This window comes from Nannospalax galili, unplaced genomic scaffold (assembly GCF_000622305.1).
Source record: "Nannospalax galili isolate Female #2095 unplaced genomic scaffold, S.galili_v1.0 scaffold568, whole genome shotgun sequence".
NCBI classification, from domain to species: Eukaryota; Metazoa; Chordata; class Mammalia; order Rodentia; family Spalacidae; genus Nannospalax; species Nannospalax galili.
In genome coordinates, this window is record NW_008359441.1 from 2,378,463 (window position 1) to 2,403,774 (window position 25,312).

Consider the following 25,312-nt stretch of genomic DNA (forward strand, 5'->3'; position numbering starts at 1 on the left):
TCTTAAGTGATGACTGAGAATTCTAAAGGTTCATCCTCAGACTCCTGATGGTAGGAGTACCATCTTTTATTATCAGTCAGTCTAGGAAACGCTATATAGCCACTTTCATAGAACTCTGTAGGGGAAAGCCATAAAAAACCCTCTTCAGTTTCAAGGGGTTCTCTGGAAGAGCATGTGGAACAAGAAGTCTGTAACAAGTAGTTTGGAAACTACTATCTGTTGCCAAATTTTCACTAGCATTGGCTGTGTAATCTTGGAATAGTCAACCCCTTAGATTTTGGTTTTAGTACTCTTGAGTAGTATATCACCACCAAACTTAACTCTGCGCCACTTACTCATATGACACACAGCATTAAGTGCAGGAGTGAGGTGATCCTTAATTGGAAAACTTTGTCCAGGATTGTCCAGGAAGGTGGTAGAGACTTGTATAGCCTCAAAGATGGAATTTACAAGGTTTATCTGTTATTTTTGGCCAATCTTTCTAGGTGATCTGGTTGAATATTCATATTATGCTGAATATAATTTTGGACCCTCCTACTGATAGGAGGAATTACTGAGTTTAAACAAATTTCCTCCAATGCTTCTGTTGCCCCACCTGCCGAGGCAAGGTTTGCTATACATATTTTTCTCTCGTTATCTGAAATTTCAGACACCTTAAGTACCCTTATTCCATCCTTTAGATGGAATTTCAATTTGAAATTAAACAGGATTATTGGTAATGTTACATCCTGGGATTCCCAAAGTAGTGCTGATTTATCCAGTTTTAAGGAATTGTGTTTCATGTGTGGGTGTTTGGTGTTGAGCAGGAGGCAGCTTTCTGCAGAGCATTTCCAGTTGTTCGCTGTTGTCCTTGACCTTGAAGTGGTAGTGCTTTTGTCTGAGCTCCCATCCTTCCATCGCAATTCTCACTGGTCCTTTGAATCTTATAGTGCTGATCTGCAGGTGAGGAATAATGCAGGATCCTTTAAGCCTTCCCATTAGTACCCAAGTGAACAGATACTTGATGGGGATTGCTGGAGCATGCTTCATGCTGACAGCATAATGGAGGGGATTTTAGGAGGTAAAATTTACATATATTGTTTCATTTTGTTAATGTTAGTCTTGGAAAATGTGTTTCTCTAGAATTGTTAGAGTAAACTTTTTTTTTTTTTGGTCTTTTTGGGACAAGGTCTCCCTGTAGCTCAAGCTGGCCTTGAACTCACAGAGATCCTCCTGCCTCTGCCTCCTGAGTGCTGGGATTAAAGGCGTGCACCACCATGCTGGTTGTTACTTTAGTCATAAGACTCAGCAGGCAGAATTTATTGCAAGAAATGTCTGGTGAATCTGTTCTTAGCTTTTATCAATTTCCTTTGCTAAGATTTTTGTTTCTTACTCTGCTTAAACTTTGATGTCTCTTTCCTTGGTATAGGGTGACGAAGGAAGTGGATGCTACATCTAAGGAAGCCAGATCTTTCCTCAAGCAAAATGAGAAAGACAAACCGCAGGGCAGCGCCCCTTCGGCTGCGCTCCTGCTTCCTGCTGGGTCAGGGTGAGTGTTCGTTGGTCCCAGGGGTGCTTGGTAGCCTGGAGAAACTGTTCTGGGTGCCTGGACCTGCTTCTGACTGCAGCTCTCATGGCTTCTTTCCTGAGAGAGAATTAAACTGCTGTTCTACCTTGGCTGAAGTATTTACCCAGATGAATTTGCAAGAAAAACTAGCCATAGCTTGCTTCTTAATAATCCCAGCCTGAAGGAAGTCCGGATTTAAAGTGTTGACCACAGAGCTGAACGTGTAAATTTACACCCAAAAAGAATAATTTTTTTTAAAGTTTTTACAATTTTATTAAAATTTTAAAGAAAAAAAATCCTCAGGGCAGGCGAGCTGGTAATCTTGGCAGCTGCCTTGAGGAGGAGGTCAGACAAGACACATGGCTGACTGGCAGCCACATGGCTGGGAGAAGGAAGCTTTAGAGAAAAAGAAATGCAAGATGCTAGGGGTAGCAAGGCCTTAAAGAAAGCATGTTTATTAAGAAAGGCATGAAGAAGAAAAAGGCAACTTACAGGCTACATGGCTGTAGCTAGGAAGTTCTCAAGAATAATTTTTGAATTACAATATTACAGTTCATCAAGAACTTTTAATAGAAAGCCAGGAATGGTAGTGCATGCCTTAGTTTCAACACTCAGGAGGTAAGTTCAAGGCCAGCCTGGTCTACTTAGTGAGTTCCAGGTCAGTTGGGGCTATAGGGAGACCCTGTCTCAAAAAGACCAAAAAAAAATTTGAATTGAGTACTTGCTTCTATCCCCACCATACCCCTACCCTGTGGCCTTAGAGGAACATAAGGTCAGGGAGACACAGCGTGTACGCCTATGGTACCAGTGGATCCCTTGGACCCAGGAGTTCAAGGCCAGGCTGGGCAACAGACTGAGATTCCCGTCTCAATTAAAAAAGTCAAAAGTGATTTACAAAAAAGGGGAGATAGTTTTCTCCTTTTATGTTTCCCGTATCTGAATTATTTTGAGCTGAGCACATAAATAAGCCTCAGGCCATAGGCTTGCTGCAGGGAAGTGAACTAGCCCTAACTAGCCAGCTGACTCCTGCAGCAGAGACTAGATAGGCCAGGCTCCTAACCTGGCTTCTTGGACCATTGAGCTAGAGATCGTCACCTCACTAAACATACTTTGCTATGAACATGAAAATTTTATTTTGTTTTTTTTTTCCTTTTTTCCTCTCAAAATCCCCACCTGGTTTCCCTACAAAACTTTGAGCTTTTCTAGTATATTCTTTTTTCATCTTTGTAGCCCTGGCTCTAAACAATTCATAGAATGCGTTTACACAGAAGCAGATTCAAGACAAAGGTTTGAATGCAAGTCTTTTATGTGAGAGGTGATTCCAGGAAGCTCAAGGGAGGAGTGAAAGAAAGAGGAACTTTCATAGTTTACCAGACCTCCTTCTGGTATTACTAACCACCTTTTCTTGAATTGATAAAAGGTATTGGAAGTGGCATCTGGAGCTAGCCAGGAGATAGAAGAAATAAAGACAAAGAAATTCATTTGCCTTAGGGTTCTAGTGTAGTTAACATCTTTTATTTTCTTTTTATTTAAATAAAATTTTTATGCCAGGTGTTTTGACAGCATGTGTGTAAGTGCATCTGTGCACATGGTGCCCCTCAGAGGCCAGAAGAGGCCTTGGATCTCTTGGAACTGGACTTACAGAAGGTTGTTAGCTGTCATGTGGGTACTAGGAACCAAACCCTAGTCCTCTGCAAGAGTAGCCAGTGCTTCTAACCACTGAGCCATCTCTCCAGCCCCCATATTTTGATTCTTTTTGTCTGGTTTTGGGACGGGGCTTCATTTGGCTAGATTGGCCTCGCACTCCTGGTTCTCCTGCCTTTGCCTCTAGAGCGGGGTCACAGACCTGCACCACCATGCCAGTTCTCTGGCTTCTGTGGATATGTCTTCTTAATTGACATTTTGGAATTCTACTTGGAAACTATTCCAGAAAATTCCTCATTACTATAATTATGAAAATATCTATAGGATGGAGAAGTGGCAGCTTAACGGAGTCAATGTAAGTCACTGAGCCATTCATGTTTCTACCTTTCTGCTTTCTGTACCTGGGCCTCTTCTGGAAGAGACATCTGAATTAGGGACACCCAGCAGAAACAAATTTTCCTCAAATTAGGGTAATTTTGAAGAGGGTTTAAGAACTCACAAAGTAATGGAAAACCATACAGGGTTAGAATGGTGTGATGTACCTGGGGCTGTTAGTAATACGACTTCATTTCCATCCCTAGGCCTAAAGGAGTGAGGGAGGGCAGTTGATGGTGATGTAAGGCAGGATTCTGTGGCTGTGCCGGCCTGCAGGAGCCGAAGCCTTCAGCTGAGCCATGGCCCCTTCCAGGGGAAAAGCAAGGGAGTAAGTGTCCATATTTCTCTTTCTTCCCTCCCTCCAGTCTCTTGTAAAGACATTTCATTACCCACTAAAACTTGTAAAAAAAAATAATAATAATGTGACAGTTGTTAAAATGATCAGGAAGACTTCATTCAGGACTGTTAGGATAATTACTATTATTATTTGTAGATAAGAGAGAGTGCTTAACTCTGAACACAGCAAGGACACTTGGGCATTTACAGCAAAAAGGATGTGGGTCAGTGGATCCACATCAGAAAACTACTGAGAGGATATGGCAAGGGGAGGGAGATTCTTGCTAAACAGACTTCTTCATAGGGTTCTTATTAAAGGCAGTTAGGGTGGTTGGCTCTCTACTTAGGGCAGTCTCTCCAGACTCCCTGAGGATTCCTCCTAAGCTCAGACTATGCAGGCCTGGCACAATGCTGAGGCTTAGCTGAGAATAGGACTGAAAGGAGTCTTGACTAATGTTTGGTTGAGGAGAGAATCTTGGGCTACGCATACAGGGCAGCTCCTGGAGTGGAGAGCATCTGAAGAGGGATACCAGGAGCCAGGAGCTGTGATGGGAGCTATTCTGGTGAAATGTTGTTCAGTAGGTTAATGATCTGCTGACTCCCTTACAAGAGGAGTGAGGTGAAATGTGCCCAAATCAGTTTCTTTGAAAGCAGTCATGGACCATAACAGATGGGAAAACTATGTCTACTGAGTATCTGAGTAAAAGTGCTTGGGATTGCATGTGAAAATGGGGACATTTGATTATGGTGCAGTATGCCTTGATTGTCTGATAAAACCAGAACAGCCTTGAAAATAGATCTCCTTGTTGTGTGACATGCATGTCAGTAAGCTTCGACAGTTACGCTTTGAAAGAGGCCGGGTCAAAGGAATTGAGCTGCTTTGGGGTGTCAGAGTGTACTTTTTAAAATCCTGACAAACATTAGGTTCTGCATCAGATTCCACATGCTGAGCATGAGCATGTTTTCAAAGGACGAATCTGTATGAGTTACCTAATATATCAAAAGAAGATTAATGCAGTAAAATATTTTTTCGTAAATTTAGGTTGGGGGGCTGCTTCGGTTTTTAGAAACTGTGTAGCAGAAGCACTCTGTTTGTTTATTTTCCTTTTTCTAAACAGATTTAAGCCATACTGGAAAACCAGAGCAGAAGAGTAAAACATCCTGTCCCACATCTTTCACTAACAAATGAGAATAGATTCAGAGGAGCAAATGTTTGTAACTGAAAATGCATTTCCTCTACATGTTTAAAATAGCACACTGCTTAGATTATAAAAAGCCAGAGTTTACGTGCTGGGAATGGGGTAAACCCTCTTAATTAGAGCCAGAATTGGGCTACAAGAAGTACTCTGTCTACATTGGGCAGTAGAAAGCACTGTGCTCAGTCCCATGGTTTCGTCATTAGAGGCTCTTGGTCTGCTCTCTCCTCACACTAAATTCTTACTGCACCAGCTTCCCCCAGCTGGTGCTGGCCAGGTGTCAACCCACTTTGCTGCTTGCTCTGTCATTTACTCTGATAGTCTCAAAGTGTAGACTCCAAGCTGTAGGCATTGAGTCATTTTTATTGAGTGCCTACTGTCTGCTGCAGCCTTGTAGATTGGGAAGAAACTAAGGCAGTAAAACATAATGTTGAAAGATGTTTTTCCCATGTGGTTTTGTCTGGTCATCTTGCCTCTTGGACTCAGAAAAGGGCTTTATTCAAACAGCTTTATGGGTGGTGTCAGTTTAAACAATGTTTGCCCCAAAGACATAAAAGATAGGATTCCTTGAGAGTCATACTGAAGAGTAAGACTCAAACTAAAAGGTTAAACATGGTGGCTATAATCCCTGTGCTCTGGAGGCCAAGGCAGGAGCATCAGAAATTCAAGGCCAGCCTTGGCTATATAGTGAGTTTGAGGTCCATCTGGACTACATGAGACTCTGTCTCTGAAAACCCATAGTAATGCTGACCCTGTGGTTTGCCAGTTCTTGGTGTCTTTGACTGTCCTAGGAACCTTAAATTTGTGCAACAGTTTTCTGCCTGAACAGCTACTAGTAGTGTTATGGAAAAATCAGAGACCAACAGCTGAAGTCATGTGAGGAGAGGAAGTTTTAATTTGAGGCTGGGGGGACTGACAGCACCTTCCCATAGTTCCCACCTCCCAACTGGAGCCCATATACTCTGTCATCCCTGTTAATGTCCACTGTGTTGTTAGTGCCCCCTAGTGCTTGTTGATCTGCTGAATCTAGTCAGCCTATCTAGAGTTCCTTGTTTTAGGAAGATCAGCTCTTCCTCATCTAGCAGCAATCAGTTGCCAATATTTCTTTAGAAAAGATTGGGGTCTCCTGTTCGCTTTCCCAGTTCTATGCTGGGTTACCATCTGGGAGTCTCTTGGGCCACCCTGGCCAACAACTTGAAGGTATTTCCTGTCTAGCATCGTTTCTTGCTATATAGCCTTTTAGCTATACACATGGACTCTTAAAGAATTATATTGATCCCTTTAATCCCTGGTTATACTTTCCTTTTGGGTGTTGAAGACCATACAGCTGGCTCAGATAAACCAGTTTATTTTTACTCTTAAGGTCCTTTGAGGATCTGTTCAAGGGTAACATGGGCTTGGGAGGAGCCTCAATAGATTTATATCAGTAACAGCAAAAAGATAAACTTACCTCCACAACCTCATCTCCCAATTTGATCTCTTTGTGGGATGCCTCATGAATTGGCCTGTGCCTTATGACTGGCGAGGAGACTACATAGCAAAGTCACAGCTTGCCTAGAGGATGGCCATTCCAGGAGGAAAAAGCCAGCTTATTTCAAAGACTAATCATCACAACTGAAAGCTTATTGATACTTATTACTGTAATTATGTAATTAGAAGAGAGTAGATATTCCAGCAAACATGTCCGGTGATATTTTGGGAGATCGAAAAGTGGTTTTCTCTAAGAAACAAAATAATGTTTTGTCAGTTTAGTAATGTGCTTTTTCCTTTTTAATTGTGTGTGTGCACAGGTATCTGTGGAGTCCAGAATTGGGAATTAAATCCTTTAGAAGGAGTTACTGGCAGCTGCCTGATGTGGGTGCTGAGAACCAAATTCAGGTTCTCTGCAAGAACAGATGTGTTCTTAACCATTGAGCTATCTCTCCATCCCTCCCCCCCTGTTTTTTCTTTCGTTTTCTTTTCCTTTTTTATTTTAAATGCAGGGTCTCACTATATAGCCCAGGTTGGCTTCAAACCAAACCCCTATCCTCCTATCTTAACTTTTTGAGTGCTGGGATTATAGGTGTGTGTTACCGTACCTGCCCCCGCAAAATGTGTATACCATTTAATTTACCATTTTAAATTACAGTGTTCATTGGTTTTTGACATATCCACAGGGTTGTGTATTGCATTCTTAGTAATGCGCAATCACAGTTGGTTTTTGTTAGAAACCCTGAGCCGGGAGTGGTGGCACACGCCTTTAATCCCAGCACTTGGGAGGCAGAGTCGGAATTCTGCAAGTTCAAAGCCAGTCTGGTCTACATAGTGAGTTCCAGGACATCTGGGGCTACAGGGAGACCTTGTCTCAAAAAGACCAAAAAAGAAAAAGAAACACTGAACCTGTTACCAGTTGTTTGCACCCCCTCCCCCAAAATCTTTAGCCCCTGTTCTCACCATTTCCCGTCACCCATTCATCTACTTTCTGTGTCTAGATTTGCTCTTTGGGCATTTCATGAGTAGAATCCTAGCCTTTGCTCTTTTGTGTCTGGCTTCTTTGACGTAGCATGTATCTTCGTGGTTCATCCAGTTGCCACTTTATTTGTATTTTTGTCTTTTTTATGCCCTTTGTGGAATAACACTCCATCATATGACTGTACTACATTGTGTTTATGCACTTGCTAATTAATGGACATGGAATGGTTTCCACACTTTAGCTATTGCAAATGTTTCTCCTGACATTCATGTACAAACTTTTATTGGGTGTTTTTATTTCTCTTGGGTATCTCCCTAGGAGAGCAGTTAGCCCATTAGACAGTAACTGGAACATGCACTTGAATAGTTGAGCCATTCAGGAGTGTGCCTTGTGTGCCTAGAGCCAACTGCCATGATTTCCTAGAGCACATGCAACTCTGTGTAAGCTCCTACTAGTGGAAAAGACTGATGAAGACTAACATACAGTGACACCAGAAAACAGACTAGAAGAAAGGAAAAGGCAGTTTCTTCTTGTCAAAATAAATTCTAGAAGTAGTAAGAGGGATTTTTTCCTTCGTTTCCAGAGCTAGCCTTAAGTTTTCTACTCAGTAAGATTTCCTGTTTGATGACAATTTGGGATTTTAGTTTAGTTGACTCAGAGTTGGCCTTGTTCTGATTTTATTACTGTAAGTAGAAGTTCTTGACCATCCCACTAACTTTTTTTTTTTTTTTCCCCCAACTGGTCTGGAACTCACTATGTAGACTAGGCTGGCCTTGAACTCAAAGAGATCTGCCTGCCTCTGCTGGGGCTAAAGGGATGCAGCACCATGCCTGGTTCCCACTAACTTTTGAATTAAACTTTGTTATTCTTAGCAAATGTGCTATCAGTAAAGAGGTATTCAGAAATGTGTGGTATGGTTTATCCGTCACAAAGACTGAAGGAAGCCACTGGTACGTAGTGGGTGGGGTTCGGGGATATCAAATATCCTGCAGTACTTAAGATAGTGTTTGTAAGCATGATTACAGTCTGGTTTGAGACTGTACCAGAGTAGGTGTTCACAACTGGCAGCTTGTGGGCTATTATCTGTCTCAAGATGCTTTTATTTGTTCAGAATCAGAAAAGTTGACTTAAAAATCTCCTGGCAGCTGGGCATGGTGGCACATGCCTTTATGAGGCAGAGGCAGGTGAATCTCTTGTTCTTCCTATCGAGTTCCAGGCCAGCTGTGCCTACCCAGAGACCATGTCTCAAAAAGACCAAAAAAAAAAAAAAAATCTGCTAGGATTAGGATACCCCTAGGATTAGGATACCACTGAGTTGGTAGAATGTTTGACTGGCATGCATGAAGCCCTAGATTGGATCCCAGCACTGCATAAAACTGATTGATAGACACCTGTGACCCCACTATTCAGAAAGTAGAGACAGGAGGATCAGAAATTCAAAGTCATTCTGGGATATATAGCAAGTTCCAGGCTAACCTGGGATGCATGAAACTGTCTCAAAAAACAAAACAGCAACAACAAAATTCTTTTTCAATCTAGATTACTTAGTCTGGTATGGAGTACACATCTGTAGCTTCAGCACTTGGAAAACCCAAGACAAGAGGGTAGGGAGTTTAAAAACCTGGATTAGTGGATTTTCTGAGAAATGAACAGTTCTGCCACTGGCCTCCCTCTTTCCCTACTGCAGAAATAAACTAAACAAGATTGGAGCTTGTCCTTTCCTGGGCTGACCCTGCTCTGTTTCCTGTGGACAAGTTCTGGGGTGACCTGTTTTCCTTGAATGACCTTTAGAATTTTCTTTTGGAGACACTTGGTGAGAGATTGAGTATTAGACAGAGATACCTTCTCAGGCTGCAGGTTTAAGGTTTTGTTACTGAGCTGGAGACAAAGCTCTGAGGTAGAGCACGTGGCCAGCATGTGTGTGGCCAGGGGTTTAATCTCTAGCAGTCAAGACACCCCTGCCCTTTCACACACAAAGGTTTCATTACCTTTTTAAAATATTTTATTTATTATTTTTATTTTACTTTTATGTGTATGAGTGTTATGCCTACATGTAGGTAAGTGCACCCGTGTCATGCAGTGCCCTCAGAGGACAGAAGAGGCTGTTGGATCCCCTGGAACTGGAGTTAACGGACAGTTGTTAGCTGCCATGTGGGTGTTGGGATTCGAACCCGGGTCTTCTGCAAGAACTGTCAGTGTTCTTAACTGCTGAGCCATCTCTCCAGCCCCCTCATTAAAGGGAAATGATGGCTACTGGTGTTAATATGTGATCACAGCTTCCCAGGTTACAGACAGCTGTGGTGGGGCATGTTAGGCCAGGGGATAGAAGATATCCTTACCAGCTTGGGCAAATGCATTTCTTCTGGCAGCTGTTTGTTACAGGGTCTAACTAACTAGACATAGCTTTTAAGAAGGCATTTCAGGAGCTGGTGGTGATGACCAAAGTGACTGATTTTGTAGCACAAGGGTAGCTGTATCAACTCCAGAATGAGGGGATCTGTGTTGGAGCAAGAACACCCTCTTCCTGACTTTCACCTTTGTGTTCTTTGGTAGTTACTAATGCCTCATTTCACTTTGTTTTAATGTACTTTTTATTTTTATGTGTATGGGTGTTTTACCTGCTTATACATACGTGTACTATGTGTGTGCCTGCTACCCCAGGAGGCCAGAAGAGGGCATCAGATCCCCTGGATTTACAGATGGTTGATTATGAGCCACCATCTGGAATGCTAGGAACCAAACCTGGGTCCTCTTTGAGAACAGCAAATACTTTTAACCACTGAGTGAATGTTCGCTCCAATCGCTTTAACATACTCTTTTTTTTGTGTGTGTGTGTGGTCTTTTGAGACAGGGTCTCCCTGTAGCCCCAGCTGGCCTGGAACTTGCTATGTAGACCAGGCCTTGAACTCACAGAGATCCACCTGCCTCTGCTGGGATTAAAAGCATGTGACACCACTTGGGGCTCCTTTAGCATACTTTTAATATATGGTAGCTCACACCTTTAATCCCAGGCAGAGCTGTAATCCCAGGTGGGGATTACAGGGAGACCCTGTCTCAAAAGGTCCCCCCCCCCAAAAAAAAAGAAAGAAAATGTGTGTTTTTAAAAAACAAAACAAAAACTCTAGCTAGTTGTAGTGGCTCATGTCTGTAATTGCAGCTCTTGAGAAGCAGAGGCAAGAGGATTGCTGGTCTATATAGGAAGTTCCAGGAAAGCCTGGAATACGTAGCAAGACTCTGCCTCAAAAAAAGAAAAAGGAGCACTGCAGAGGACCCCAGTTGATTCTGAGTATCACATGGCACCTCACAGTCATCTGTAATTCCAGTTCTAGGAGATCCGATGTCCTCTTCTGACCTCTGTAGGTACCAGGCAGACATGTAGCACATACATATACATGCAAACTAAATACTTAATATACATAAAATAAAAATAAAGCTTTTTTTTGGTCTTTTTGAGACAGGGTCTCCCTGTAGCCCCAGCTGTTCTGGAACTCACTGTGTAGACCAGGCTGGCCTCAAACTCACAGAGATCTCCCCACCTCTGCCTCCCCAGTGCTGGGATTAAAGGCGTGCGCCACCACGCCTGGCCAAAAGTAAATCTTAAAAAAAAAAAACACACATAGGGGCTGGAGAGATGGCTCAGCGGTTAAGAACACTGACTGTTCTTGCACAAGACCCGGGTTCGAATCCCAGCACCCACGTGGCAGCTAACAACTGTCTGTAACTCCAGTTCCAGGGGATCCAACAGCCTCTTCTGTCCTCACAGGCATTTCACGGGTGCATTTACCTACATGTAGGCATAACACTCATACATATGAAATAAAAAAATAAAGTAAAATAAAAAACACCAAAAAAACTGTGAAATCTTGAAAAATAAAATGGGAGTGGAGAGGGTTCTCAGTATTATAAGCTTATAAAACTTATTGTTGTAACTGTAGTCTCAATTTTGCCAAATTTCTCATGTTGTGAAAAATATTTGTTTTAGATGCTTCCTGGGTGTATAGACTAGACACTTGAAATTAATTACAGTTAAAGAATTTACTCCAGCCGGGCATGGTGGCGCACACCTTTAATCCCAGCACTTGGCGGGCAGAGGCAGGCAGATCTTTGAGTTCAAGGTCAGCCTGTTCTACATAGTTCCAGAACAGCTGGGGCTGCAGGGAGACCCTGTTTCAAAAAGACTGAAGGGATAAAAAGAAAGCATATACTCCACGACGAGTGTCGTGGCACAGGCCTTTAACCCCGCAGCACCAGGGAGGCAGAGGTGCAGCAGTGGAGTTTATTTGTGAACAGAGGTAAACTTCTTTTAAAGAGAGATCATTGTGACTCCAAAATATCCTGGTTAGTTTTTATAACAGTAACCGTTGAGTGTGCACTAGAGGGCAGACTTCACCCTAGAAAGGTTCTCGGGAGGTTGCAGTACCCTAAGACAAGGGTCACCCTAAGACTAGGGTACTGTGCCTAGTGAGCTTAGTCTTTAGTATGAGATTTCTTTGTTCTGCATAGTCTTTAGATACATTTTTAATTAGAATTTGTTTTGTTTTCAACTATATTTGTGGGGGGGAAACAAAAGATTTTTTTCCCCTCTCCTTTTTGTAGTACAAGAGTGTTTCACTTTTGGAGATGGTTTTGTTGTTAATTATAAATTTATAAATAAGAAAAATAAAGACAGCTCAGCAGATAAAGACACTTTATTGCCAAGCCTGGTGACCTAACCCCCAGGAGCCACATGGTGGAAAGACAGTAACCCCCTCAAGTTGTCCTCTGACCCCCCACCCCAGCAAAAATAAATGCATAATAAATGTAAAAAATTTAAATTTATGTTAAAACTGAATTTTATAACAGACATTGTAAGGCACTTTAAGGACTGTGTCACTGTCCTTTTCACAGGTGTCTCTCCTGGGCCTGGTGTGGACAGTTACTGTTCTCAACTGTTTCAGTGCCAGTGAAGAATGCCATTCATTCCGAGCATGGCAGTCAGTGATTCTTGTGTTCTGATCATCCACTTCATGGATGGTAATGATTGTACAGAAAGTCCACATTAGATTACAGTTTTAATTTTTATCGTGGAATTTTTCCTATAGGAGAGACTGAGTAGCTATGTTCTGATTGTTTTAGTCAGGGATTGAAAATCAGACTGGCCTGAAGTTGGCATTTAATACATTCAGTTACATGTCCCTGGATTCTTGCCAAAGCCATCTTACTCAAGTAAATCTATTAATACATGTAAGATGAAACAACTTAAAACTTTAAAAACTAGGCTGGTAGTTCTCTATCATTGAGAAAATCACGGCTTCTGAGCAAGCATTCATTTTTAGACCTAGTAAGCCTGAATGTTTAAAACTATTCAAAAACACAGACTTGATTATTAGCCTTACCTTGAATATGGGTATGATACTCTGTCGGCAGTTACTAATTTGAGGATGAGCCTTGGTTTCTGAGATCTCCTTGAGATCTTTCATGGTAGCTGCTTAGGAGATGTATGGGGGGAGAAAACAAGGAGTTTTCCCCATCACCAGAAACTGATGAATCAGAAGTGAGAACTAAAAAGATCCGAAGATGGAACTGGAGAGATGTTCAGCTGTTAGGAGCACTGGCTGCTCCTGCAGAGGACCTGGGGTTCCCAGCACCCATGTGGTGGCTAACAGCTGGTTGTAACTCCACTTCAGGGGAATCCGAGGCCCTTTTCTGACCTTGAGGCATTTCACAACATGAGTGTACTTAAATACATGCAGGTGAAACGCTCATTGAATGAATGAACGAACGAACGAATGAATTTAGAAAGATCCAAAGTTAAAAAGAACAACAAAAGAAAACCCTCAAAAATTAAAAAATAAAGAAAAATCCAAGGAATACTTTGTACAAATCCTTCTTGGTTTTGATTTCTTTTCTAGTATAACTAGCCTCAAAGCAAAGATTTGAGAAAAGTTTCATTTATTACTATAACCATTGGTGTGGTGGTGTATACCTGTAATCCCAGCACTTGGGAGGATGCAAATTCAAGGCCTCTTTCCCTCCCTTCTCTAGTGAGCCTGTGATGTTAGGTAGCTTGCCAAAAGAGAAAACCTACATTGAAAGCCTCTTTCCAGTTAGAATTCCTGACCCTGCTGCCTCTTGGGAGGAGGGGAGTGTTCTCCATTGTTACTCTTAAAGACTTGGGCCCAAACCTCAAAATTTCCCCTCTTCCCTCCCCTCCCACCCAATATGTTCTTTTAATTGTATCCTTAGCATGTCTCTAATGTTCCTACCTTCTACCTCTGCCCATCACTCCATCCTGTTGCATGATCGCCTGTTTCATCTGTAGCCTATAACCTTTTTTTCTGCACCTTATGTTCTGAAACATCTGTCTTTATGTAGTTAGAATGTTCTAAAGTCTTTTAAGAGGCTTGAACTACTGTAATCATTTCCTAAGTTTACTTTTAAGGCCCACAATTTCTCTTCCTGTATCCACCCTACATGCCTCTGATGGGATTTGTCAGAGGTTCAGTTTAGAAATGTCACTTGCCCCCAGATGTACCCTCACTGCATCTTCCTAAGCCTTCTTTGGCCTGATGTTAGAGAATTCTGTCCTTTACCTCTACCCAACTTTACCCCACCCCCACCCATTATTCTATTTGATAGCCAAAAGGGACTCTTTCTCTTTGAGCTACATTCTCTTCCAACTTTGGTATAGATGATTCCATTTCCAGTCTGGAAAATTCTCAGGCACTATCTGACTCTGTTCTGTCGCCTTCTGGAACTTACTGTCAGGTGTTTCAGATCCCATTCCACCCTCACATCATTTGACCTCTTTGGTAGCTTCCACCCGCACTACCTCCCGTGTACTCCTCACTTTCTCCTTCAGCTTCATCTGATGTTTCCATTGTTCCTCCTTCTCATTCCAGTCGCTAAGCTTTTTAGTTTTTAGAAATCCTGTTTGGAGCCTTTTCAGATTTGCTTGTCTTCTTAAAGTTTCGAAGTTTCCTTTTACATTGTAATCATTTTGGGTGTCCTTCCTTTATAGCATGTTTGATCTTTTATTGGAGGTTCTTGGGTTCTAAAGCTGTTCTCTGGCTGTCTTACAGCCAGGAGCTAGTGAAACTATAGTTTTCAAGTGGGTGTGATTTTACTTCTTTTAGATGACCTGACTTGAGCTCTGGCTTAGGCTAATCTTTACGTTAGTTTTTGGTTTGGAGCTCCTAAAACATTCACCTATTATAAGTCAGAATTATAATCCTGGATCCCAGACCCATGTGAGTTGCAGGCTTAGTGTGTAATTCTCAGAAAAGACATTTCCCCTACCTGTCTTCAGCCTAAGCAGAGATCAGCTCTCCTGTGCTCCCTAGACCTGGGTGAATTTTTTCCTAGTCTGTCCTTTCATTGAGGGTGCATAGAGTTCTGCTGGAGTCGGGATCTCAGATCTAGCTCTGTGTCTGTAAGTTCTGTTTTCTTTTGGTTTGGAGAACCCAGGCCCGGAAGTTATTAAATCTGTTTTCCAGCCCTCTCAGCCCTTGCTGTCGGCTCATGGGCCACAGTTGTGGTTTCTCAGTTCCTCCTTTAGACCTAGCTGCCTGGGGATTGATTCCCTTTCTTTTTTGTGAGTTTAGCTATACATTTAAAATAATCTGTGATATATCTCATCTAATATTTTAGGATTTTATGTGGGAAATGTAATCTAAGTATCTCTCTTGCCTGAAATGAGTTCTGTAAGCACAGAGACCCTATTACTTTTTTCATGTTTCTAAGCAACAAGTACCAAGCTGCTCATTGCATTTGGTGAGTTTGATGTGAGTTAAAGGAAATCTTTCTGTCCAAACCATAGGAAGGAATACTCAACACACCTTTAAAATGCATCTGCTCATCTACCTTTCATTACTGATGTAAGGAACTCCTTCTACCCAAAACTTTGTTTTCATCATCAAAATCTTTTACAATTTGCATTTCTGATGCTTTTCTCCTCTCATTTGAGCTGTGTACATTTGTTCCTCTGTTGGTTTTCTCTCTTCTGTTCAGAAGCACAATATGTAGGATTAGGGGGTGAGTGAGTGAGGCAGGATCTCACAGATGTTCTCCAGGCTAGCCTGCCAATTCGAGATCCTCCTGCCTCAGCTTCCTGACTGCTGGATTACAGGTGTGTACCACCATGCCTACCTAGGAATATTTTTATATGATCTCTAAAACACAAATTTTCTTAAATGACACCACTTCACATCCATATTACTGTATTGGTAACCCATTTTGGCACCTTTCTAATGTCTATTTTTAAAATATTTTCCCCTCATTGTGGACCTTTTTTGTTGATAACTAGCATCTGACTCTTCAGAAATCTCTTTAAGAGGGCCATCAAGATGGCTCGGCAGTAAAGGTGCTTGACACCAAGCCTGATGACCTGAGCTTGATCCCTGGAACTTAGGTTGTACAGGGAGAGAACTGACTGTCCTGATATTCATACCCCCCACCACAGAGTAATAAAAAACTTAAAATGGCTAGGAGTGGTGGGCGTACAACTTTAGTCCTAGCACTTAGGAAGCAGAGGTGAATTCCTGTGACTTAGAGGCCACTCTGGTCTACATAGTGAGTTCCAGGCCAGCCAGGTCTATATACTGAGACACCCCCCTCAAATAAACAAAAAAAACAAAACAACAACAAGAAGAAAGAAGGAAACTAAAAATGCAAAGTCCTGACTTTCTGTTCCTTTGCATTTAGTGTTAATCATGACCCTCAGCTTCACTGGGAGACATCTGCTTGGGTCAGGACCTTTTGATTCCAGGGCTTGTAAGGCAGAGGCAGGAGCACTGAGGGTCTTTTTTGGGATCCTCGAGGGTACTGGCTGCCACTGGCTGCCTAATTCTGCATATAATTTAGGGTATTGATTGACTTCTGAACATGGTTCATGAACATCCTTCTGAACATCCTTCTGGATTTTGTGAGTAAACCAACTTGAGGCAAGACATAAGCAGTTTATCTTGTCATGCATAGTGGTGCACACATTTTAATCGACTGACTAGCGCTCAGGAGGCCGAGGGAGGCAGATCTCAGTGAATTCTTGGCCAGCCTTGTGTACATAGAGAGTTCCAGGCCAGCCATGGCTACATAGTAAGACCCTGTCTTAAAAAGCCAAAATAATAATAGTAACAACCACCTTGGTAGCCACATAAATTGTGTCCTTTTGTTTTGTCTCTTGCTAGAGATTTGTTGGTTTTATTGACTCTTTTCAAAGAACCAACTCTTGGTTCTGTTGCCACCTGGAGGTTCGGTTGGGATTGCTCATCTTTCTGAGTCCTGATTCAGAAAGGCATAACTTTGCCTTTTCTGTCTCTTTCTTTTGGATGCCAGCCGGAGCCTAAGTGTGCTTTTTCTGGTACTTTGGGCTTCCTTACTCTTTCTCTAAAGCCCCACTCCCCACCGTCTGGTTGCCTGGTACCATTTGGCTGACCTAAGTGCCAGCTTAACTCAAAAGCTGTGGCTTACTGCTTGTCTCCTCCATTCGCCTCCTCTGGGCAGCTGCTGAGATTGAATGCTTGTCTGCACTGGGTTTTCTCTTTCTTTTTTTTTTTTTTTTTTTTTTTTTTTTTTTTGTTTCTGTTTATTCTAGGCTAGCCTCAAGCTCACTTTGCAGCCCATGCTGGCCTGGACTGACATCACTTTCCTGCTTCAGCCTCCCAAGTCCTGGGACTGTAAGTGTGAGCCACCATGTCTGTGAGTGGGAGTGCGCTTGTTTCTCTCCGTGGTTTCTTCTTTTTTTTTTTTTTTTTTTTTTTTTTTGTCTTTTGAGACAGGGTCTCCTTGTAGTCCCAGCTGTCCTGGAACTCACTATGTAGACCAGGCTGGCCTTGAACTCACAAATATCCACCTGCCTCTGCCTCCCAAGTGCTGGGATTAAAGGCGTGCGCTACCACAGCCAGCTGTTCTTGTACTCTTGACCCAGTTTCTCCCATGGTGTCACCTTGTAGTACCTGAAACACAGACCTGGGTACAGTTAAGACAAACAAAACAAACCCTGTAAGAGAGTGTGTGTGTGTGCGTGCATGCGTGCGTGCGTGCACACATACTTCATTTTGGGTGCATTGTAGTAATTTGTGGATTTTTGTCTAGGTGTCAAGTTTATATGGATAGAGGTCTCCATGATATTCTCTTGTCTTGTATTTTTCGATTTATTTTTATTTTGTATGTATGAGTGTTATACCTTGCATGTATGTAAGTGCACCCATGCTGTGCAATGCCTGTGGAGTACAGAAAAGGGCTTCAGATCCCCTAGAACTGGAGTTACAGATAGTTGTTAACCACCATGTGATTGCTGGGATTTGAATCCAGGTCCACTGCAAGAATAGCCAGTACTCTTAACCACTGAACCCTCTCTCCAACCCCTCTCTTGTCATTTTTACTTATCTGTAAGTCACTTAAAACTCTTATCATTTCCGATCTGGTAAATTGTGTCCTTTTGTTTCATCTCTTGCTAGAGATATGTTGATTTTATTGAATCTTTTTAAAGAACTAACTCTTGGTTTTGTTGCTGAGATTTTTCTCTACTATTCCTGTTTTGTTTAGTAGATTTCTTACCTCTTTCATTTTTGCTTTCTTTCTGTATATAGGTTGAGCATCCCTCATCCAAAAACCCTAAATAGTTAATACACTGGAAGGACCATTGGTGCTCAAAGCATTTCAGATTTTTTGGATGAGGAGTACCTAGCTGGTATTTCTATGAAGATAGCCCAAAACCTGGGGATAAAAACCTTGACACCTGGGCATTTCTGGTTCTAAGCACTTTGGATAAAGAGTTCTGAACATGTGTATTGCTATTTACTGCATTCTTTAAATGTGAGCTTCGATTGTTGGGAACCTGATTCTTTTTAGCTTGTGTATTTAGTATTCTAAATTTCCTCCTATATGAGTTAAACTGTCTCACAGATTTTGTTTTGTCATTGTCATTGATAGGTCTGTTTTCCTTTTAGTCATTATTTCTTTTTTTTAACTTATGATTTGTTATCATTTTACATGTATGAGTGTATTGCCTGCATGTATGTGCACCTGTGTCATCCAGTGCCCATGAAAGTCAGAAGAGGGCATCAGATCCCCTGAAACTGCAGTTACAGAAGGTTGTTAGCTGCCACGTGGGTGCTGGGAATCTAACCTGGGTCCCTCTGCAAGAGCAGCCAGTGCTCTTAACCACTGAGCCGTCTCTTCAGACCTGTCACTCTTATTTCCCTTGAGACCTTGTCATATTTTTCATTTTTAAGGGTCAGGAAGTCTTTCTGTTGTTTCACTTTTGTTTTCTAGTTTGCTTTTGTTACTGCTGGGAAAACATGCTTAATTATTTCAGGTCTTTTCATCTTGTTGACCTCAGTTTTCTGGTTGAGGGTTTAGCCTAGCTTACAGGCAGGCAGTTTGGGCTCCATAGCTTGTGTCCAGCGAGTAACTAAACCTGGAAGCATTTGCAGTGTCTGCTCTGTGACTGGAGTGACATTTCAGCTTAATTGTGTGGTAGTTCAAGCATAGACATGTGGGAAGGTTCTTACTTGTTCCACAAGAGCTGTTTTGCAATTCCTGCCATTTCCTTTACCTCACACTGACTGGTCTCACTGCAGAAGTGCTGGTTCCACGATGATACATTTCACAATGCACATCCTTGCTGTGCCATGTGCCTGGAAGCCTTGTTTCCTAGTCAGGAAGCACATGGTATTGCCTTGGCCTTTCCTACACTATACTTGGGCTGCCTCATGGATAACAGGAAGGCCCGTCAGTTGTTTTCTCCCATTGAGCATAGGTGCCTGACTGAAATCTACTGCAGCAATTTTGATGAATGACATGCCACATTACAAAGCGTTGACTGGTGACAGTGAACACAGTTGTTGGGTGGAGTAGATATTGGGACATCACAGGGACGTGAGCTAAAACGTCCTACCATTTGGTATGATGTCCTGTTTATTGCTGAGGTAGGTTTCTGTGAATACCTGTTTTTAGCTTTGAGGAATTTTCTTCCAGCTCCTCCTGCCTCCGCATCTGGCAGGGTGTATACACATGTGTCCTGAAGTCATAAATTCTTGACCTTTTTTTTTTCCCTTTCAGTTCTAAACACGGTGAATAGCTTCATATCCTGTCTCCTTTGCAACTAAACTCACTAAATTGTTCTTAAACACTACAAATGTTTTCTCTATTTTCTCTCCTGTTTAGTGTCTTCTCTTTACTACCTTTGTTTTCCTTTTGTGGTTAGCCCAGCCAGTAACCTTGTTATTTGGACATTCATTGGAAATATGGTGTCGAGGAGAAGGATGTTGTTGATGCCACTGTTGTGGTTAGTGTTCCCTCATCTCACTATGCACCACTAGCTAGGAAACTGAAGAGATTTGTGTGAACTATAGTGGTAAAAGAATGATAGAGAACACTTGAATGATAATTCTCCGTCCTTTAATCTTCATCTGTAAGTTTATTCACTATGTATTTCACAGGATCTGTTGAGTGCTGCCTTTTGGTTTCTATAGCATTGGACTTTGAAGACGGAAAGTACGTTAGTTTTGACAACTGTGCCCATCCATGTATCTCCTCCACGGAACACAGTGCCTTATGTCATCACTCCAGAAAGTTCCTTAATGCCCCATCCCATTTGGTTCTGCACTGCACCTCTGTCCCTGACAGCTATTGGTTTTTTATTTTGCTGAGTTAGTTTTACCTATTCCAGAACTTTATATAAATAAATCATACATGATTTAGCTTTTTTGTTTCTGACTTCTTTCACTCAAATTTTTTTTCTTTTTATTTATTTTTATTTTATGTGTATTTGTGTATTGCCTGCATATAGGTAACTGCACGCGTGTCATGCAATGCCCAAGGAGGTCAGAAGAGGCTGTCGGATCCCCTGGGACTGGAGTTATGGACAGTTGTTAGCTGCCATGCGGGTGCTGGGATTCAAACCCGGGTCTTCTGCAAGAACAGCCAATGTTCTTAACCACTGAGCCATCTCTCCAGCCCCTCAAATTTTTATATTTATTTTATGTGTCTGAGTGTTGCCTGCATGTAAGTGCACCATGGGAGTGCAATGCCCACAGAGGCCAGAAGAGGGTGATGGATCCCCCTGGAGCAGAGTATTTTTGAGAATTGCCCATGTTATTCTTATTGTAGTAGTTCAAGTCTGTTTTATTTCCATTGTATGAATGTAGCAGACTTTATTCAGCCATCCTGTTGATGGGCTGGCTTTATGGGTTATAATTTGTTTTTTACATTTTTATATTGTGTGTATGTGCTCATGCGCATGCTTATGCCTATACTCTTATGCCACAAATGTGTGGCGATCAGAAGACAACTTTAGGGATTCTGTTCTCTCCTCTACCATGTGAGTCCTGGGGATCAAACTTAGATTATCTGGCTTGGTGGCAAGTGCCTTTTACCTGTTGAACTGTTTTACCAATCCATGGAAATTTTGGTTTGGGGTTTTTATTTATTTTACTTTATGAGTGTTTCGCCTGCATGCAAGTGCACCATGGGTATGCAGTGCCCACGGAGGTCAAAAAAGATGTTGGATCACAGGGACCTGGAGTTACAGGCAGTTGTCAGCCACCATGTGGATGCCGGAAACTGAACCCAGGGTCTCTTCAAGAGTCCTCTTAACCACTGAGCCATCCCCCTAGGTCTGTGGGTTGATTTTAAATTCTTTGAGGGGAGGACAGGAGAGTGATGAAGGTTGACTCTTGTATATCAGACTCTTGTGTAACGATGGCTGGCTTTGAACTTGCTAAGTAGCTGATGCTAGGCTACAGGCATGCATCACTGCACCCAGTCTCTCAGGTTTTTTTATAGTCCTACTTTTTTTTGTGCGGAGGGGGGGTCTTTTTTTGAGACAGGCTCACCCCGTAGCCCCAACTGTCCTGGAACTCGCTATGTAGACCCGGCTGGCCTTGAAGTCACAGAGATCTGCCTGCCTCTGCCTCCTGAGCGCTGGGACTAAAGGCGTGTGCCACCACGCCCGGCTAGCCCTATGTTTTTATTTCTTTTGGATAAGTGCTTAGGAATGGGCATGCCAAGTCGGGCGTATTACAACGAACTGCAAACAATTCTTCAAGATAGTTGTACTATTTTCTTTTCCTGCCACTAGTCCGTAAGAGTTCTAAGTGGTCCATATCTTGTCCACATTTGGTGTGGTCAGTCTTTTATTTTAATAAGTGTGAAATGGTATCTCCTGTAATTTTAGTTTGCATTGCTCTGTAAAGTTACACTGATGGCACCTTTTCATTTGCCTATTTGGCATTTGTGTATCACTTGGGGTTTTTTTTGGGGGGGTTGGACTTTTTGAGACAGGGTCTCCCTGTGGCCCCAGCTGTCCTGGAACTCACTATGTAGACCAGGCTGGCCTTGAACTCACAGAGATCTGCCTGCCTCTGCCTCCCGAGTGCTGGGATTAAAGGCGTGTGCCACCACGCATGGCTTGTAATAAATTTTTTAATTGACATGATACAGAAAGATAATGAAGAGAAAAATGAAAGCTGGCAGCTTGGTGCTCCTTTTCATGGGCCCTCCACATGGTATAATAGTCACCAAACTGTGGCTCTTGTGCACATGGCTAGTCTTGAGTTGAGAGGTGCTGTGAGTATAAAACACACGAAAGTTTGAAGAATTAGTAAAGGAAAAAATGGCGGGTATTCTCAACTTTTTTTGCAATTATATTGTTAATGCAGCATTTTAAATGTAGTGCATTAAATAAATAAGCTGTGTTTCTAAACCATGGCTACCATAGAATTTTAAATTATTGGCTCCCTTTCTATTTCTGCTGGACAGATCTTTTCAAGACCTTTCCATAATTAATTCAGGGGTGTGTGTGTGTGTGTGTGTGTGTGTGTGTGTGTGTGTGTGTATCTGTATCTGTATCTGTATGGAATTCTTTTTATTTCTCCTACATATTAAAAAATAGCTCAGCAGTTAAGAGCACTGCTCTTACAGAAGACCTGGGTTCGATTCCCAGCACCACCCACATGGTAGCTACGAACCATCCTTAAGTCCAGTTCCAGGGGAATCTGCAGCCCTCTTCTGACCTCAGTGGGCACTGCATGACATGGGTGCACTCACATACATGCAGGCAATACACTCATACACATAAAATAAATAAAATATTTTTTAAAAAGTTGACTAGCCATTTTGTGCAGAGAAAAACCCATACAGTATGACTGTAGAACGAGATGAGAGCAGGAGAGGTGGCTTGGCTGGTAAAGATACTTGCCTCCAAGGTAACAACCTGAGTTCCACCTCTGGGCCCTACATGGTGGAAGGACAAAATTCCCTCCTGCAGGTTGCCTCTGACCTCCATATGTGCGCGTCCATGGATGCACACACACCTACACAAATGGATCTACACAAATGGATATATGTAATTTTTTAAGAATATGCAGCCAGGCATGGCGGTGCATGCCTGTAGTCCCAGCACTTGGGAGGCAGAGGCGGGCGGATCTCTGTGAGTTCAAGGCCAGCTTGATCTACATAGTGAGTTCCAGAACAGCTGGGGCTACTTCAAAAAGACAAAAAAAAAGAAGAATAAATGAGATAAGATTGCTTAAATATAATTTGGCCAGCTTAACACCTGCTTAGGAAGGTTAGTATATTCTTTCTATAAATGTGGCCCAGGAAATGTGCATTCTTTTTTTTTTTTTTAGCATATGGAACTAAATAAATCTAGGCCTAGAAGGTACTTTTAGAGCCAGAAGAGTAACTGGGCAGGTGGGAGCTGTGTCCCAGCTGAGGTACATCAAGCAAATCTTCACTGTTCTCTCTCGGAGCCAGAACTGTGTTAAAGTTTCTGGATGGGGGAGTTGAAAGTCTCTGATTTGATTCCGTGCCTGGGGACTCCTTTAAAACAATGAAGTCATGAGCTTCTTTCTTTCTCTTACAGTTGGTAAAGTTGATTTTCCTTTGCAGTTTGCAGTTGGATCATTGAAACTAAAATGTTCCTTGCTGAGACTTTTATTCTTTCTGATACATGTGTTCTGGTTTATTTAGGACTCGGGCATTTGAAGGGTTTGGGGGGTGGATTCTGAATTTGTGAGTGAGAAAATTTTCTTCCATGAAACAAAACATGAAAGGAAAAATTGAGAGAACTTAGCCAGGCGTTCAGAAACTATACTGATGCACAGACTTAGGGGTGGAGTTCCTTGCTTAGATTATTTAATTCTTTCATGAGGAAGATAATTGATGTTCAGAGCTTGATCTGTTTTTGTTCTCTCTCTCTTTTTTTTTTTTTTTTTTGGTCTTTTTGAGACAGGATCTCCCTGTAGCTCCAGCTGACCTGGACCTCGCTATGTAGACCAGACTAGACTTGAACTTACAGAGATCCACATGCCTCTACCTCCTGGGTGCTGGGATTAAAGGTGTGTGCCACCATGCCTGGCCTGTTTTTGTTCTTGGTGTCTAGTTCTGGTTGAAGTCTGAAACCATTTTGTAGGAACTATATTTTGCTTCCTTAGAGAACTGGAAAGTTCCACTTACCTGGACCTTTTGGCAGCCAGTTGATACTTTGCTAAGGTGGGTTGGCAGTCTTGCAAACACAGTGTGTTCATGCTGCCCAGTGTTACTCATGAGCAGATAAGAAAACTGTATGCGTACAGCTTGTGTCACCTCTAGATTATATTGAGTTTTTATTTATTTGATGATTCTGAGCTTTTTATCAGGGTCTTCAGAATAAAATCCTACAGCTATTATTTTGGGCCTCCTGTGTTTTACAATAGATGGAAGAGAAATTGTGAGTGGTGCTGCCTCCGTTCTTAGTAGGTAGGGTGTACTTCTGTATGCTTTGGACTGGGGTACCTTGCCTGGATCAGTTCTTTGCTTGATTCTTTTGTGTTTTGTTGTTGTTGGTGGTGGTGGTGGTGTTACTTTGTTTTGTTTTTTTCACTGTATAGTATTGGCTGGTCTGGGACTCACTATGTAGACCAGGCTGGCCTCAAACTCAAGAGATCCACCTGCCTGTCTCCCAAGCACTGGGATTAAAGGTGTGCGTCACCAGGCCTGGCCTTCTTTGCTTGGTTCTTTTATATGTGAATTTGAAATCGTAATTCTTATGTCACAGAAGCTGTTTTAAAATAAAATGAGACAGAGTACCTTAATATCCATTCTGCTACAGAAGAGCTCATTAAGAAATCGGGGCCAGCAAGCTGGCAAAAGAGGAAAAGGTGCTTGCCAGGCCTGACAACCTGAGATAAATCCCCAGGACCTACATGGTGAAAGGAAAAAACCCAACTCGACACATGTGCTTTGGCATGCTTATACACACATGCATGTGCCCACACACAAATAAATAATAACTTAAAAAAAATTTTAAAAGCCGGACGTGGTGGTGTATGCCTTTAATCCCAGCACTCGGGAGGCAGAGGCAGGTGGATCTCTGTGAGTTCAAGGCCAGCCTGGTCTACATAGTGAGTTCTAGGACAGCTGGGGCTACAGGGAGACCCTATCTCAAAAAAAAGAAAAAGAAAAAAAAAAAGATACCCACACTATTTCAGTGCACAGAAGCTGATGCTATTTAATTGTTCCTTGTGGTGAAGAAAAAAGGATTCTAGTGCTAGGTGGCCCTTCCCATTTTGTGTCTATTTATAAACTTGTGACATCTTCAGCAGCCACCTACTGATTTCCTTAGCCGTAACCACCAATATGGACTGTAAGAATATGGTCTCTTGGGGGCTGAAGAGATGGCTCAGTGGTTAAGAACACTGGTTGTTCTTGCAGAAGACCCGGGTTCAAATCTCAGCACCCACATGGCAGCTAACAACTGTCCATAACTCCAGTTCCAGGGGATCTGAAAGCCTCTTCTGT

General features: G+C 42.3%; 1 protein-coding gene across 1 annotated transcript in view; it reads left to right on the forward strand.

The window, feature by feature from the left end:
• The window catches only part of Cfdp1 (craniofacial development protein 1), a 142,237-nt gene that overhangs the window by 30,024 nt on the left and 86,901 nt on the right, over window positions 1-25,312 (forward strand). Inside the window, exon 5 of the mRNA XM_008822960.3 lies at window positions 1,409-1,528. Within this exon, the coding sequence (XP_008821182.1) occupies window positions 1,409-1,528 (120 nt within the window). The remainder of the gene's footprint in view (window positions 1-1,408; window positions 1,529-25,312) is intronic.